The sequence below is a fragment of the Pollachius pollachius genome, assembly GCF_949987615.1.
Source record: "Pollachius pollachius genome assembly, chromosome: 1".
In the NCBI taxonomy this organism is placed as follows: Eukaryota; Metazoa; Chordata; class Actinopteri; order Gadiformes; family Gadidae; genus Pollachius; species Pollachius pollachius.
In genome coordinates, this window is record NC_136934.1 from 30,171,921 (window position 1) to 30,188,261 (window position 16,341).

Consider the following 16,341-nt stretch of genomic DNA (forward strand, 5'->3'; position numbering starts at 1 on the left):
CTGGTACACGATTGTATGAGCTCAGAATGAACCCTATCGGTGGTGCACAGCTACTGTGCCGTTCCCCGCTAAAGCGAGAGAAAGCTCAACCCATTGGCAAAAAAGTTGTTGCCATTTATTTACATTTGCTGTTCGTTTAATTGATAAAATCCTAAAGGAAAAAAAACGGTCTAGATTGACATGGGAGACCATTTCCTCCCTAACTCGTTTCATAAATTTGATCACCAATAGCAATTTTCATATTGTACGTTTATTAAGTAGTTGTTGCAATCATTGCAATACAAAAGCCTCAATTATGTCCAGACTCACACAAACATGCACAAATAAACTCACGCACACTAACGTGTCACACATGTTTCAAATAGAAAAATATTGAAGGAAGTTTACATGAAGTTCATGGTTGTAAAGAATACCTTGTCAAGTGAGTTCATGAGGCAAATCGGTTAAACTGAAATAAAATTACACCTGGCCTTATTTTGTTTATTAGTCCTACACTCTTTATTTCTTGCTTTCCTCATCCTTCTTGGCGTCAGGTTTTGACCCTGTTTGGGGGGCAAGAGAACCCATTGCATTGCGGATGGCTTCGTTATTGGGGTCCACTCCAGGGAGATTTTCTAAGACACTCTGAAGAAACTCTGGGTCTTGCATGACATCGTAGTCCTCCTCATCCTACGGGCATCAAAGACGATACAAATCAATGTACACTAATAACAAGGAAGATGTGGCAAATATTTCCTTGGGAATGGACTCTTACCTTGGCCTCAGTGGATTCCATGTCAGCCCCAGTGTCCATGTCCTCACCTCCAATCTCTGAGACAGAGGGACGAACTTTGCATTGTAAACCAATGTGAATCATTGTAATAGAAAGCTGTATATCTATATGCAAATCAAGTTCATGCTTCTCAAAAGTTTTTAGTGACCAACCTCCCCCCTGCATGGACATCTGCAGTGCATACGCGATCTGCTCGTCCTCCGTCATGCGGCTGAAGTCAGGCAGAGCAGGTGTGGCTGTGTCCGTCTGAGTGACAGACATCTTCAACAGGGCCTCCTCACTCTCTGCAACAGAAACAAAGGAAGGAATAAGAAGAGAACACTTGGCGAGAGAAGAGAACTCTAACAGAACAACAGAGTTGGATTGGGTGCCAAACGGAGTGGTAGACACTCGCTTACCGTCTGCAGGGGAGGGCACCCCGGCCTCAGCAGCAGACACCACAGAAGCTCTACGGGCCTCGTCCTCCTGTCTCTGCCTCTGCTCCTCCATAGATACTCTCAAGGCCTGTAGATAGTTCAGAGGAATGATGATCACCAACTATCTGTAAACTGGTCCATGATACAAAAGTTATAATTAAAAGGCCTACTGGCCTTATGGGAATCATCGAAAGTCTTCTAATAAAGTAGGATTAACCAAATGGTTAATGCTATATTGCAATATGTTGCAAAACATATAACAATGTTTACCAAGGCCAGTTCAGGGTCTGCGCTTGGATCCACTCCAAACTCAAAGTCACTGGCCCCAAGGCCGAGGATAGCACCGCCCTCCCCAGCCAAGATGGGTGAGGAAAGGAGAGCATCGGCCAGGCTCGGCCCTGGAGGGACTGTAACCAGGTGAGATCCCGCTCCCTCTTTTCCATTCAGAGTGTTTATGAAGGTAGTCAACTTCTCTGTGTTAATCTCCTGTGGGTAAAACAGAAAAAGGGTCTTACATACACAATCTGGCCGGTGGTTGATGCTGAAGGCCACGAGCGAGGTTTAAGCTTATCTGTCACTTATGGTATAACGTCACAATGATTGTGGACGTGTGGAACTTCATCTGGACAGCGGTTGCTGTTGATATCCATATCGGAAGTATTGTTAGGTTTCTCAGACAGGATGTTTGTGATTGGCGGAGCTCTGTTTGGGCAGCAGTTGATATTGATTTCTACGAGAGGGTTGCATTTCTCGGATACTCATAGTAAAATGCCAATGAGCATTTCATATACATCATCGCTCAACATAACTCTCATACACAACAGTAAAAAAAGGGCGTGGGTAGTAACCTTGGGGATAACACGCCACCTTCCTAGAACTCGTAGCCTAAAACATATTTTTCAAATCTCATGGGATTCAAATTCAAGCGGAATCAGGGGGTTCCACTTACACCTTAAAAAAGAAAAATAAATACCTCCTCTCCAAAGTTTATGATATCCACATTGACCTTTTCCTTCTTGAGACGCTTGGCCATTTTAATCAACTAAGGGAGAGGAAAACATTGTTCAACCAATTAAAAACACATCTGCTTTTTGTCAGAGACAATAGTGTGCTCACAATTTGAGAATAGTAGCTAGTTGTAAATTTCCAGCTCATAATGAAGCCATACAATAAAACATTGTTTAGTCCAAAACTGAAAGCTTTTGGCATAAATATTAAATTACATCAAACGTATCTAGTTTATTAATATGTCCAGCAACATTAGGTGTACAACATGTTCTAAAAAGGTTGATTGCAAAATGGTTCCTTGCTTGGCACATGTTTAAGTAAATAACTAATTGTTCAATAGCGGCAACTGACATTGAGTACAAGACCCCAAACTTACATCCTTCTCGCTATCTTCAACTGGACTGCCAACAAATGCAATGATGCGCATCTTGTGGTTTTTCCCCTGTCTGTGCTTCAGAGCAAGCTGCAGAGGAGACAAAACCAGTAAACCAGGGACTATACTTCGGCACTTTCGCACTTTACTATATTGCACCTTTATTTGAATCACAATAACTACTTCATAACACTGTGAATATTCTATTCTGTATAATGTATGCACTGTCTGTCTATATATGTTGTTTGTATTCATTGTTGTCTTATTGCACTATTATTATGCTATGTTATATGTTTGTTATGTTTGTTTGTTATTTTGTCTTTTTGCACTATTAGGTTATTATGTAATATGTTGTTTGGTAAATATATTAATAGCAAATTTGGAGGATGGGGAAACGCAATTTCGGTCCTCTATGTAACTTCTTACACGGTCAGTCTGACATTAAAGTTCACTTTGACTTTTGAACAATTTAAAATTATTCTCCTAGAAACTAATGCACTTGATCCTGTGTCCTGAACTCCATTTATTTCTATGGCTTGCCTGATGCGGAGCAGGGGGCCGGGCGGAAAGCCTCAATGGTCTGATTGTATTATTTTGTGAAAAACAGTATGGACTTTTTTGTGCCTCTTGTGACACAGAAGTTGAGAGACAGTTGAGAGGGACGGGAAAACCGGTCTGGAGAATAAAGTTGACGACATGCAGCATAGCACCACAGGTGGCAGTCGAGCCTGGTTCCATACGAAGTACTCAAACCTTAGTGTCACTAACATTTGGTTACTTGAAAATAGCTAATACCATATGTTTTTGTTATTTTCTCAAACATCCTACCTTGTTGCCTTTAAAAAGGAGAATTAAGAAGATTAGAAGCTACTTGGAGGCTGCAGTGATTTCCATTCAGTCCCTCTACTCACATGTGCCACCCTGATGCCTGTGCAGAAGCAGATGTTTCCACGGGGCTGGACAGCGTGCAGCTTGGACAGAATCCTTCCCGTGTCTGGAGTCAACGTGGTCAGCACTTCACAATTGCTTCACAAAAAAAACAGAAGATGTACATATTTTTATTATTAATATTAACGGTAAATTCCGTTTTTTGCTCAATGTTTACATAATGGGTTGCCTTCTTACTTGGCCATAGTAATGAGGCCCACGTTATTCTCTGGGTTGCTGCGGGTCTTTGAGTGACAGACGATATTCACTGCGTCCTGTTGGGCTTGCAGTCTTGTGGGCAGGAAGTCTCCATTGCGCATGTATTCACTGTTATCCACACTAAGAGAGGAGACAAAGTGGTCTGATGAACCCAACTATCCAAAGCTTTAGTTGAGTCTGGGGATTCAGTGAAAATTGTGCTGACGGTTGACAGCAATGGCATATGTCAGGGCTTTGCCATAATTAGACTATACACTATATAGATCCAATAGCAACCAAATTATAGCTATTCATTAAGATAGACAACAATGCCTGAATACAGATCAATACAAGATTAATTGCTCAGGTCCAACAGTCGTGTTTCTCTCAGGTAAACGAGCAGAGTTAGCATCATCAGAACAGTCAACACAATAAAACGTTAGCTCAACACTCCGTTTCAAAACGTATCTTGAGAAGAATCGTTAAGGACGGAACCAGTGTTATCGATTCTTTAGAAAAACAATGTGTGGCGAACGATATCTTCCAGATAGGATGACATTGTTGTAAGCTAGCTGGGAAAATGACTCAGGCGTTCACTGAGCCCGCAGTGATGATAAACAAGCGACACGCAGGTTATTAAATGTTGACTTAGGACCAGAGCAAGGCCACCGGGTCACCTACTTTAAGAGACAATGTGGATAAGAAAATAAAAATAAAATAAAGAAACATTTACACGCAATATCAAATTTTATGTTCTTACCAAACCATAGTACTTTCGAGCCCCATTTTGGATTCTCCACTGGTTGTCAAAGCTATCGTGGAGGATTATGGGAAATGGTGTTCGGGAGAGAGAGGCGTTATCTTGATGCCTCGGACACCAGCCTTCCGTGTTGCAATTAAGACGTAATTTCCGGTCTCGGAGCATTCATAGCGATGCCGTTCGTCTTTGTGATTGTGTCATGAAATTGGCTAGTCGTTGTTTATTGTTAGCTACATTAGCCTCTTTAGCAAACCAGCTCGACAACAAGCAACACAACTTTACATTGAATTGCCCGCACAGCAAGACCGTGCAATGCATAAATTGGTAACCAGATTAAAGTAGCAATGTAATCAAGTGTGTCAGAGCATTAAAATGACCACCGTGGTACAGATACAAAGAAAAATATAACCGCAAGCTGTGATTAACGGGGTCCGAGCAAAATGAAAAGTCAAGAACACACTAATGGAAGATATATAAATATGACATATAATTATGAAGGAAAGATATTGATGTTCCCCTTAATGCCACACTGCCTCGGCTTTCAGGACTGGGGTCAAGTGAGCCGTTATTCGTTCATTCGCGGTTAAGCCAGCCGTCACACAAAATCTTCGTGCGCCTCTACTCTAAACAGCCTTTGTGTGGTATCTCGCAACGTTTTACAAATAAAAGCCTTCTCCTACGGTTGTGTGTTTGTGTGGATCGCTGCGAACGCTACCAGATCTGCGCGAAAATGTCCCCAACAAACAAGGGTTTTCAAAGGACCAAGTATGCACGTGAGGTTTTCAAAGGACATTTTCTCTGAAACTATACATTAAAATCACGTGGTTCCTTGTGTACAAGTAGTCAGTACAACGGTTAAGTGCCGAAACTTATGTATGATTTTGTCTATAGCTCACTTCAAAGTGCTAACATAATGCAATTTGCAAAGGCCAAATTATTCATATGTGAGGTTTTCAAAGGACGTTTTCTCAAAATCTGTTGAGTAAAATCACATGGTTCCGTGTGTACAAGTAGTCAGTACAACGGTTAATATGGTCATATCAGTCAGTGCCTGAACTTATCTATAATTCTGTCGATAGATCACTTCAAAGTGCTAACATAATGCAATTTGCAAAGGCCAAAAATAATAATATGCATATATAAAATCAAAAGATGGGTTTTTGGGAAAAAAAGCTTTCTGTTATGTGTGGGAGGTTAGCTGGGTTAATCAGATGTGTTCTGACATGGGTAGGTGAAAAAGTCAAGCTGCATAATAGATTTATAGCATTTTTTAGAGTAAAGAATATTTATAAAATCAAAGGGTGGGTTTTTTGAGAAAAGATACTTTGTGTTATGTGTGGGGCAGTTAGCTGAGTTCACCAGATGTGTTTTGATATGGGTAGGTCAAAAGGTCAAGCCACATAATAAATTTAAAGCATTTTTTTTACATTAAAAAAATATATAAAATCAAACTGTTTTTTTGAGAAATTAAGCTTTGTGTTATGTGTAGGACAGTTAGTGTAACGTGAGCGTTTGGCTGAACCCAAGTGCAAAGACGGGCGAAGAGCGTGGAACAGTGTCAATCGTTTATTCGGATTCAGGATCGGCAGGCAGGATAGTCAGACAGGCGGGGATCAGGAGCAGGCAGGGTAGTCGACAGGCTGGGATCAGGAACCGGCAGAATAGTCAGACAGGCGGGGGTCAGGAGCAGGCAGGATAGTCAGACAGGCGGGGATCAGGAACCGGCAGAATAGTCAGACAGGCGGGGATCAGGAGCAGGCAGGATAGTCAGACAGGTGAGGATCAGGAGCAGGCAGGATAGTCAGACAGGCGAGGATCAGAGAGCAGGCAGGATAGGTGGTAGGTCAGGATTTGAATCGTGGGAAAGCACTGTGAAACACAAGGGATGGAATGGGAAAGGGAATGGGAAAACCAGGGGCGGATCATGACAGTTAGCTGAGTTCACCACATGTGTTTTGACATGTTTAGGTCAAAAGGTCAAGCCGCATAATAGATTTATAGAATTTAACATTTAAAAATATCTATAAAATCAAACAGTGTTTTTTGGAGAAAAGAGGCTTTGTTCTATGTGTAGGGCAGTAAGCTGAGTTCACCCTATGTATTTTGACATGGGTAAGTCAAAAAGTGAAGCTGCATAATAGATTTAAAGGATTTATCAACATTAAAAATGGTATAAAATCAAAATATGTTTTTGTTTTTACAAAAGAAGGTTTGTGTTATATAGGCAGGCCTTGTATTAACACATCAAAGATGGTTTGACACAAATTCGTCCATCGAAGCCAGTGCTATATAGATTTTTCGAATGTGTTGAATATCCAACGTCCAATATAAAACCAACTTTACCACGCTTACGCTGTGAAGGTATCTCCAGGGATTAATTAAAATTTTGAATTGTCCACTTTTTATAATATATCAGAGGGCCTTTATGATGCATGTACTTTTCTTTATTTGTATGTGCACAGCGTAATTATATATATATTTTATCTTGGTAGACGACCGATTTTCAGTCATTGCCTGCTAGTTAGTCAGCTCGATTTCGCCAGCTGTGAAGGTATCACTGCACCAAAAGTTAAGCAGTGAATCTCTGACAACTTTTATTAAGTTAGTTATTGTTGTAGGATTACCAGGATCAATAAGGTTGATTAACGACGGGTTTAATCTGCTGAACCTGACGGTGTTAGCTAGTACTGTGTGTCTGATGCTATAGGTCAGGGGTGCCCAATACGTCGATCGCGATCGACCGGTCGATCGCAAAGGTAGCGTGGGTAGATCGCATGGCATTGAAGGAAAACATAAATCATCATTAAAGAAATAGACGTCAGCCTATCGTCATGATAGGCTCGCATGCGCAAACAACGGCACTAAGTGCGGGAAAATTAAAAAAAAGCTTGCGAGTTGCCTAGTTAGCCTCCAATTTTTAGCCCTCGTTTTTTCTCTTAATCTTAAGAAAGGGTATAAAAATGAGTGGGGGAGCTGGACCGAGTAAGAAGCCAAAGACGTAGTTTTTTTTCACTATGTCATTTTCGAAGTGCGTTTGCCTCATCTGCCAGTCTACCATTGCAATACCGAAGAAGGGAAATGTGGAGCGGCATTTTCGGACTGCTCATAAAAACTATGACACCAACTTCCCGCCGAAAAGCGAGCTGAGAAAGAGAAAGGGGAAGGAACTAAAATGCCAGTTGTCCGGACAGCAGTCACTTTTCTCACAGCTAACTTCAAAAGCCAAAGCCGCCACCGAAGCATCGTTCCGGGTGAGCCACTTAATCGTTAAGAACAAGAAGTCCTTCCAAGACGGAGAGATGGTAAAAGAGGCATTCGTTGAAGCAGCTGACTCATTGTTCCGAGACTTTAAAAACAAGGCAGAAATATTATCTTCGATCAAAGCTCCCCAGCTGTCAAGAAGTACAGTTACACGGCGCAGTGAAGCCATGGCCGAGGATTTGACGCAGCAACTTTGGAAGGACATCGCAGATTGCGAGTGCTTCTCACTGCAGTTGGACGAATCTACTGACGTGAGTGACACAGCCCAGTTGTGCATTTTTATTCGGATTGTGTTTACTTACATGACTGCAAAAGAAGAGCTGTTGTCACTACTGCCCATGAAAGAACACACGCGAGGAGAGGATATATTTCAGTCTTTCAATAACTTTATCATGAAAACCCAGCTCCCAGTGCACAAATTGGTGTCCATCACCACGGATGGAGCACCCGCAATGGTTGGCCGCGTGAATGAAGTTATTGCCAAGTGCAGGGAGGACGATGCTTTCCCGGACTTCCTGAATTACCACTGCATAATACACCAACAAGCGTTATGCGCTAAAATGCTCAACATGAAAGAGATCATGGATGTGGCAATGAAGATCGCCTGTTCTATTCGCGCCAGATCTCTTCAAAGACGGCTATTCCGTGCACATCTGGAGCAGGCTGACTGCGACCACTCTGAGTTGTTGCTACACACTGACGTGAGATGGCTTAGTCGAGGGAAATTCCTGCAAAGATTTCGAGAGCTCTGTCCGGAGATTAAGGAGTTTTTCCGTGTAGCTGGACATGCAGAATACATGCAACTAAATGACGGTCAGTGGCTGTTAGACTTTGCATTTTTAACTGATCTGACAAAGCTATGGAATGACCTTAATCTAGATCTGCAGGGAAAAGACAAAACAGTGATTAATATGATCAGCTCAGTTAATGCATTCAAACGAAAGATGCAACATCTCTCCTCAAAGCTGTGGCGTCATGATTTTGCAAACGTCCAGAACCTGGCGTCAGAGCTGGAGATGCAAGGGAAAGCCTGTGTGCAACTTGACAGTGCACGCTACACAGAGCAGATTGACAAATGTCTGTCAGAGTTTGACAAACGCTTTTAAGACTTTTCTTTGCTCGAGCCAGTCGCTACATTCATGTGCTATCCTCATATGCTGAGGTTGATTCACTCGCATCAAAAATGTCAACACTGTTTCACCTGAACTCTTCTGGAGTGGAAGATGAGATTTTGACATTAGAAGCAGACATTCAGCTGAAATCCAGAGCTCATGGAGAGTTCTGGAACTTACTCACAGAGGAAAAGTACCCCAATATGAGGAACCATAACTGATGATCATTTGGAAGTGTGCTTGAGGCTGGCTGTCAGCAGCTACTGTCCGGACTATGCATCCCTGGCTGATTCCATTCAGTGCAAGTCATCAGAATAAGGTAATGACAAAAAATGTACATGGTTTGTTGTGTTGTGCAATATGGGCTCATGCTGTTATGCAAGGGACATCAACATACATTGTACATATAGAGAATTCTCAATATATTCATGAATAAATATGTTTAGCATTTTTGTAGTAGGTAGATTATTTTGACTTGGTCATTTTATAAGTAGCTTGCATGCTGAAAAAGTGTGAGCACCCCTGCTATAGGTAGTAGAAATAAGGCAGTCCCTCCAGAAAAATGCGGCGTTTTTTTGTGATTGTTGCGGCCAAAAATCCTTGATTATGCGGCACGTTTTCTTAAAAAATGCGATGAAATATGCAGCATATTTATGCAATTTTATGCGATGAAATTGCTGCAACTTGCAAAAACTGCGGGAACTTGCGAAAAAATGCAGGAACTTGCGAAAAATGCAGCTTTTCAATGTGTTCACGTCGCGTAATTACGTCACTTCATAACGTTCCCATGGCAACAGGGAAATGGCTGCTCTTGTGTGAAGTAAACGCAACATCTTTCAACATTCTGCTAAGATATATGTGACTTTTTTGCAATGAAAATGCGGGGAATATGCAGACTTTGGCTGATTATGCGATCGCATAATCACGTTTTTCTGGAGGGACTGATAAGGTTGCTTTTGTCTTATTATACCCTTGTAAAGGCTGTTGGATTACATATATGAATACAAATTATTCCACACAAAAAATATAAGCCAATAGGGGCTTTCAAATGTTATTACACAGACAGTAGTGTCATTATTTAAGCTTAATCATAATGTAAGCTTCTGTCCATCCCTTCCCCAACTTGGCAGCAATTCGGCTATGTGTGGGGAAACTCATTGAGCTACAGGCTATTCAAGGTCTTTTCTGATTATTTTCACTCTCCTGCAGGTGGTTGATGCTGGTGCTGGTGGCGGCGGCTACTGCTGATGGTGGATGCTGCTGATGGTGGATGCTGCTGAAGGCTGCTGATGGTGGATGCTGATGGCGGTGGCTGGTGGCTTGAGCTGGCTGCTGCTGGCAAACACTGCTGCTGCAGGTCGCTGCTGCTAGAGGCGATGGCTGCTTGAGATGGCTGGTGGTGGCGAAGGATGTTGGTGTCGACTTCTGCAGCTAGTGGTGGCGGCTTGTGCTGGCGACGTTGGTGGCGTTGGCGACTGCTTGGTGGTGGCGACTGCTGGTGGTGGTGGTGGCGGCGGCAATGGCTGCTGGCTGCGATTGTTGTCCTTCCTTTCTACCTGATGCACTTTGCTATCCTTAACCTCAGCCTGATGTATGTGGAGTATTTTGTTATTTTATTAATAACTTAAAATATTCCTCCGTTCCTTCACTTTTTTCTTGTTTTTCAAATTAGATATACACGCACACCTGTTCACAAATTTGTTGTTATTGTTCCACACATGACTAACTTTGTTTTATTTATTGATACCCCCTGGCTCTACTTTGCTGTTCTTGTTTCCACTTACTGTATGTTTGCTTCGTTGTTCTTAGTCATACTTTTTTTCTAAACACTCAGCATCTCATACACTTGACTCCTGGCTTCAGCTTTACATGGTGCATCATCCTTTGCAGTGTGCAGATGTTAGGCAATGGAATCTGCATTTGCTGGAGGGTTTTATAACCAGTGGTCTATTTTATTTGTATTGCTTTTTTAAAATATTGCTGTATTGCTTTAATTATATATATATATACACACAATATTCATCGCTGTTCCTTCACTTTGTTCTTGTTTTTCAAGTTGGATACACACACATTCTTGTTTTCTCATTGTTTAATAAAAAAAAATAATATTTCATTCATCCAAGCATAATGATTTGTTATTCTTTAATATATTTGATACTTTGTGTATGGCTTAGTCCTAAAAGTATCATGGTTGTGTGGTCAGCTCCTGACTCATCAAAAGAAGTTGCCTGGAAACTAAATGCTAAATGGACTGTTGCTGCCCTGCTTTCTCAATCGCTCTCTGACGACAGGAGTTGTCGGAGAGTGAATCGGAATTACAAGCAAAATCAAGGAAATCCAAAAGTGAACATCTTGAAACGTCTTTGATTTCAGAACAGATGTAGCAAGGTAAAAGTTAAGGTTACACCACTAAAGTAAGTAGCCTAGTGCTACCCATGCTAACAAGAACGTGACGCTTTCCCTCAAACTTAAATCGTATCTAAGTAGCTTTCAGTTGTCACCCTACCACTCCAAATGTAAAACTGACATTTACAAATATGCAACAATAGTCAGGAAAGTACTTGGGTATGTGTTTTTTTAATTTATATTTCCCACTCAATATTGCAATCGCTGCTGTCAGTCCCATATAGGAACATGGCAGCGCGGCGTGTTTGGAACTATACAGGCTTACATGAACCACGTGACCACCCCGCCGGCGAGAGTGAGAGTGTCGCAACTCTTCTCTCTCTCTATTGCTCTGCATGGACCTATTAAAGAACGATCGATCCACACTTCACGGTTTGACCGTTTTGAGTACACCATCCGGGTCCTTTCAGGACACTTATTTTCGCCCGATCTTAATTGGAACGGCCTACGTACTCAAACTAAGTATAGTAAGTACGGATAGTATGGATATTGGAACACAGCACAAGAGCTCCAATTATTTGAGAGCTCCAATTATTTATTGCATACATTTTTTATTTGTTATTATTATTATGATACATTTTATTTTAGTTTTTGAAAATGTGTTTTAATTACATGCTTGTTAACCACGACCAATCAACTTCCATTGTATATATGTTCTGAAATAAAAATTGCATTTAACACTGGTAAACGAAGAAGGGGTCGGGGGGCCGTATCATTTCGAACTGTGGAGGGGTCTTGTCCTTCTATCTCTGCCCTAGATTGCAACAATGGCAACAGCACACCAGGACAAGTCCCTTAGTTCTGATAGGATAGTTTTATTTACAGAAGGGTCATACTGATCAACCCACTTGCTCTGTGACCTACTTGAGTCACATAAAGGTGGTTGTGCGTCTGATATTTTACAATCTGCAATACATAGCCTACACAGCAATGCGGTGAGTAGCTTAATAGTAAATTGTACATATTCTAACCTACTTGCCAAAAGAGATAGGCCTTTGAAAACTTGTCAATTTCTATTTTAATTAAGATGGAGAAAGTAATACTATTGATGGCTGTGTTCACAACATATTGCGCAATCCCTCAAGGTAAATCAACTTAACATTTGCTATCATGATGATATAATATTGTAGAATTATATGAATGAATGTGCTTTTTTTAATAGTTGCATATATTCTTCACTGGCTTTTCCCTTCTCTATAGATCTCTCAGGCAAAATGTTCACTTTTCCTAAAGAAACCGTCACAGATCATGTAAAATAAATTACACCATAGACCGGATTCCAGGCAGTTACAGCCTGCGTCAGGTTAGCCAGCTATAAAATATTCAATGATTTGTTTTTGTATTCCATTACTTGACCAGATTAACCAATTTTTTTATTTTTTTATATTAGATCCTTCACAGATATCACTCGGGACTATGCAATCTTCTCACTGGCTACTCGCACCCGTATGAATGCCTTTGGGATTTTCAAACTTGGTGCAACTTCAATCAGGATGCTGGTTCAGGATGCCGTGGTTGATTTTCCCGAGCTGTCTATATCATTGAACAAGTGGGTCTCCATCTGTGGCACATGGTCTCCTGAGACTGGGCTGACTCAAGTGTGGCTCGACGGCCAGCCTAGCTCTAGAAGGTTTATACATCAAGGATAACCCCTCAATGAAGCGCCAATCACTATCCTGGGTCAGGAACAGGTCTCCTATGGTGGCGGGTTTGACTTGAAACAATCATTTATGGGGATGATGCAGGATGTCGAAATGTGGGACTATGTCCTCTCCCCATGTGAATTGAGGCGCTATGCCAATAACCACAACTTTACCCCAGGAAATGCGTTGAATTGGAGGACAATGGAATTCCAGAAAATTGGAAATGTGCAAGAGGAAGATAACCAAAATCAGTGCACAGCATAGTGAAACATAACTGCCTATCACATGTTGTAACACTGAAGATAAAAAATAAAATGGGATAAAAGACTTGAAACAAGATTTATTTATTTTATTTCTTTGAAGTTGGCGATAATATGAAAAACCTCACCACCACATAACTAAAACATGGCAGGAAATACAGGCAGCACATAATACATGAGTAGGCATTTCTGTGACTTCTATTTATGTATCCACATTTTGAACAGGGTAAAGAGATATTAATTAGAGCACAAACATGCAATATGGGCTAATGGGCCATGAAAACATTAATGTAGAAAATAATGGATAAGTTTAGGAAATTGGTACACAGAACATTGTACTGTCCCATCTTCAAAATAAAAAATAAATACCTCAGATTGTACTCTCACAGAATTAGACTTTGAAATGATTTCAGTAAAGTAAATGCAGATATTTATGATTCTTCCTTAAATTTATCAAATTAAATGATATGGAGACCCCACTACTAAACAGACCGGACGCCCATACCTGTCGTGGGAATTTTGCACCACGTCAATCTTTACTGTCTAAACTGTTTCAGAATTAAGAGTCATCCGGACTTATAACAATTAGGCTAATTTATTTAAGTAATAAACACAAAACAACATACAACAAACATACAATCATCCGAGGCCTAACATACAATAATCCAAGGCCTCAGATGAGAGGTAACCCTGCGTCTCTCTAAGAGCTCCGCAAGGAGAAGACCAAAGCATGGGCAAAAGCAAGGACATATACAGCGGCAGACAGGTCTCAGGATGCTGAGAACAGCTCTGCTCCCAGATAAAACTACAGTATGGTTAACCAGATTGTAAACTACATACCTACAGGGCAGCCCAGGATATGGGCGAATGCTAGAGGCCGGTCCATCCATTGGGGCCAACGGATGAAAATAAACAACTATTTTATTACCATGTACATTTAATACTAATACAAGGTAAAATGTATTGCATTGCACTGCTGAAAAACCAACTGACTGAAGCTGAATTGCATTACCTGAAGAAACCAAGTGCTGAAATACATTGTTACAAAAGCTGGAAGCTAAACTGTAATGCTGTCAATGCAGGAAGATAGTAGTAGTAGGCAAGGGCGTAGGAAGCGGGGGGGGGGCGGAGGGGACGTGTCCCCTCCAATATTGGAGACAGGCGCATTTGTCCCACCTATAAATTATACCGGGGGGAGAAAAATATTTTATTTTATTTTGAAAGCACAACACAGCGTCTTGTCACCGCTTCTTATTCCGAAAAACTGGATGATTGAGCGTGCAAATAAATAATTGATTTGATATTTATCAGTTCATTACTGCCATTCAAAATGTGTTTTCCTTTACATTTACAAATGTATCTTTTTAGTAGAATAAAATATATTTGTGAATTTTTTCAGTGTAGTTAATTTATGACATATTTCTGTTCAAACCATTAACGGATCTGTCAGGTTTCCGATATGTGTCCCCCCCAATTTTAAACTCATTCCTACGCCCCTGGTAGTAGGTACTAGCTATAGTTGTAATGGTAGAAGCAGTAGTAGTAGTAGCAGCAAGTAGTAGTAGTAGCTTGTTGTACGTCCTGGCACTTGTACATTGCACTTATTCAAGGTACTTAATTGTGTAGCATCTACAGTAGCTGCTATCTTTGCTTTACACGGGGAATGGGTTAGCCTAGCGATTGTAATACTTGCACTTGGTTCTATGAACATCTTTACTGTATCGACAGCGATATATTGTTTCACTTCTTATGACAAATGTACTTATTGCAACAAATGCACTTATTGTAAGTCGCTTTGGATAAAAGCGTCTGCTAAATGCCCTAAATGTAAAATGTAAATGTAGTAGCTGAAGTAGGAGTTAATATTGCAATACTATTATTTCAAGATATTACAAAAAGCCCACGATAACCTAACTAAATAAATAGCCTAGGCCTCTATAGGCCTCTTTTGAGGGTTGCTGAATGCAGTCAGTTGATTCCCCTAGCCTGCCTATCGTCCCCTAGTGGCTAAAACTTGTGTTCGGTGTAAAACAAGCACTAGGTATCCTGCTCGCCTTTGAAATAATAAAGCTCAGGCTCGATGATCTGGAATGTGGCGCCATATGTCGTCATATGGGGCCAAGTTACCTCCCCTCTCTGCCTTGTCCACCCAGAGAATTTGGCCCGCCAATGAGACAATGAGCTACGACCGTGCGAGCGCCACGTGTGTGTGTGTGTGTGTGTGATTACACACACTGTAACGCAAGTGTTGTACACTTCTTTGTTATTTGGATAACAGCTCTGCTGTTGGTGTTATGGTGCGTAACAGGTCGGACTCTCGTCTCTGGTATTTCCACAACAAGACTCGTAGTGGGGGTTATCTCAGCCGTTGTTGAGAAGGAATTGGGGGAAAGGAACTTTGGCTTTGACTCCCTGAAGTACATGAACCACGACATGGAGGAGAAAGGGATAGTTGCCCGCGATTGTTTCCCCCTTGAGCCCCGCTTCCCGCTGCCTGCTGCCGAGAGAGCGAGGCTCCGGCGGGAGACAATCGTGGGCAAGAATCCCTTCCTCCTCCATGTCGTGGTTCAGTCTACTTCAGATTGATGTGGATGTGGAAGAACCAGAGACGTCGGAGAACCCAACGCGGTCGTTTGAGATTCATAATATCGTCTGGAGGCGCACACAGCTTTTGGCCATGATATAGATAGCCATGTAAAATTATATATTATTTAAATATAGAGCTCCAGGACTCCCGCCGGAGCACCCGGAGTGTTCTAGAACACCTGGAGTGTTCTAGTGTTCTACAGAACACGGCCAAACGCTGTGTGCGCCGCTATTGTGATTCATCCACTGTAAAACAGAGCGCATGGTACCGTGTCCGAAAGCTGCTCAGGGCCACACTCCCACCCTCCTCCTTGACCCGCCTCACTCCTCCTCATTTGCATTAAAGCTACAGACACCGAAACAGCGCGTTTGGGGAAAGCTCAATGTGCAACTGGCTTGTAGTGTCTGTAATTCTGCACCACGGCTGAATTTCAGGAATGTCTTCAAATACTGTGTTAGGGGCCCACTAATGTCTATATTAAAGCATCCAAAGTAGCGTGCCATGGGACCTTTAATTTGTGAAATTGGGACAACATATGTACCATTTCAATATGTGGAGGGCACATGTCCGAACACCAACTTGTAATAATACAAAAATGAAATAAAAGATTTGAAGCAA

At 41.5% G+C, this 16,341-nt stretch overlaps 1 protein-coding gene and 1 pseudogene across 5 annotated transcripts; one reads left to right on the plus strand and one right to left on the minus strand.

Annotated features, from left to right (window-relative positions):
* Positions 1-230: 230 nt before the first annotated feature.
* LOC307078015 (26S proteasome non-ATPase regulatory subunit 4-like) lies at positions 231-8,661 on the minus strand. 4 transcript variants are annotated; one of them, XM_079739562.1, is made up of 10 exons: positions 8,018-8,661; positions 3,695-3,835; positions 3,481-3,595; positions 2,573-2,659; positions 2,162-2,230; positions 1,459-1,674; positions 1,171-1,276; positions 925-1,056; positions 755-828; positions 231-669 (listed from the first exon to the last, which is right to left on the minus strand). In XM_079739562.1, exons 1-10 carry the CDS (start codon positions 8,053-8,055, stop codon positions 499-501), a joined length of 1,149 nt encoding a protein of 382 aa, XP_079595688.1. In that variant the 5' UTR covers positions 8,056-8,661; the 3' UTR covers positions 231-498. The 4 variants fall into 4 exon arrangements, with proteins under 4 accessions (XP_079595688.1, XP_079595690.1, XP_079595691.1 ...); XM_079739564.1 differs by having other exon boundaries at positions 755-810; positions 8,018-8,656; XM_079739565.1 differs by lacking the exon at positions 8,018-8,661 and adding an exon at positions 4,455-4,505 and having other exon boundaries at positions 755-810.
* Positions 8,662-12,260: 3,599 nt separating this feature from the next.
* LOC307090525 (C-reactive protein-like) lies at positions 12,261-13,140 on the plus strand (annotated as a pseudogene). Its single transcript has 3 exons — positions 12,261-12,318; positions 12,434-12,536; positions 12,624-13,140. The product of its transcript is annotated as a C-reactive protein-like (transcript).
* The last annotated feature ends 3,201 nt before the right edge of the window (positions 13,141-16,341 follow it).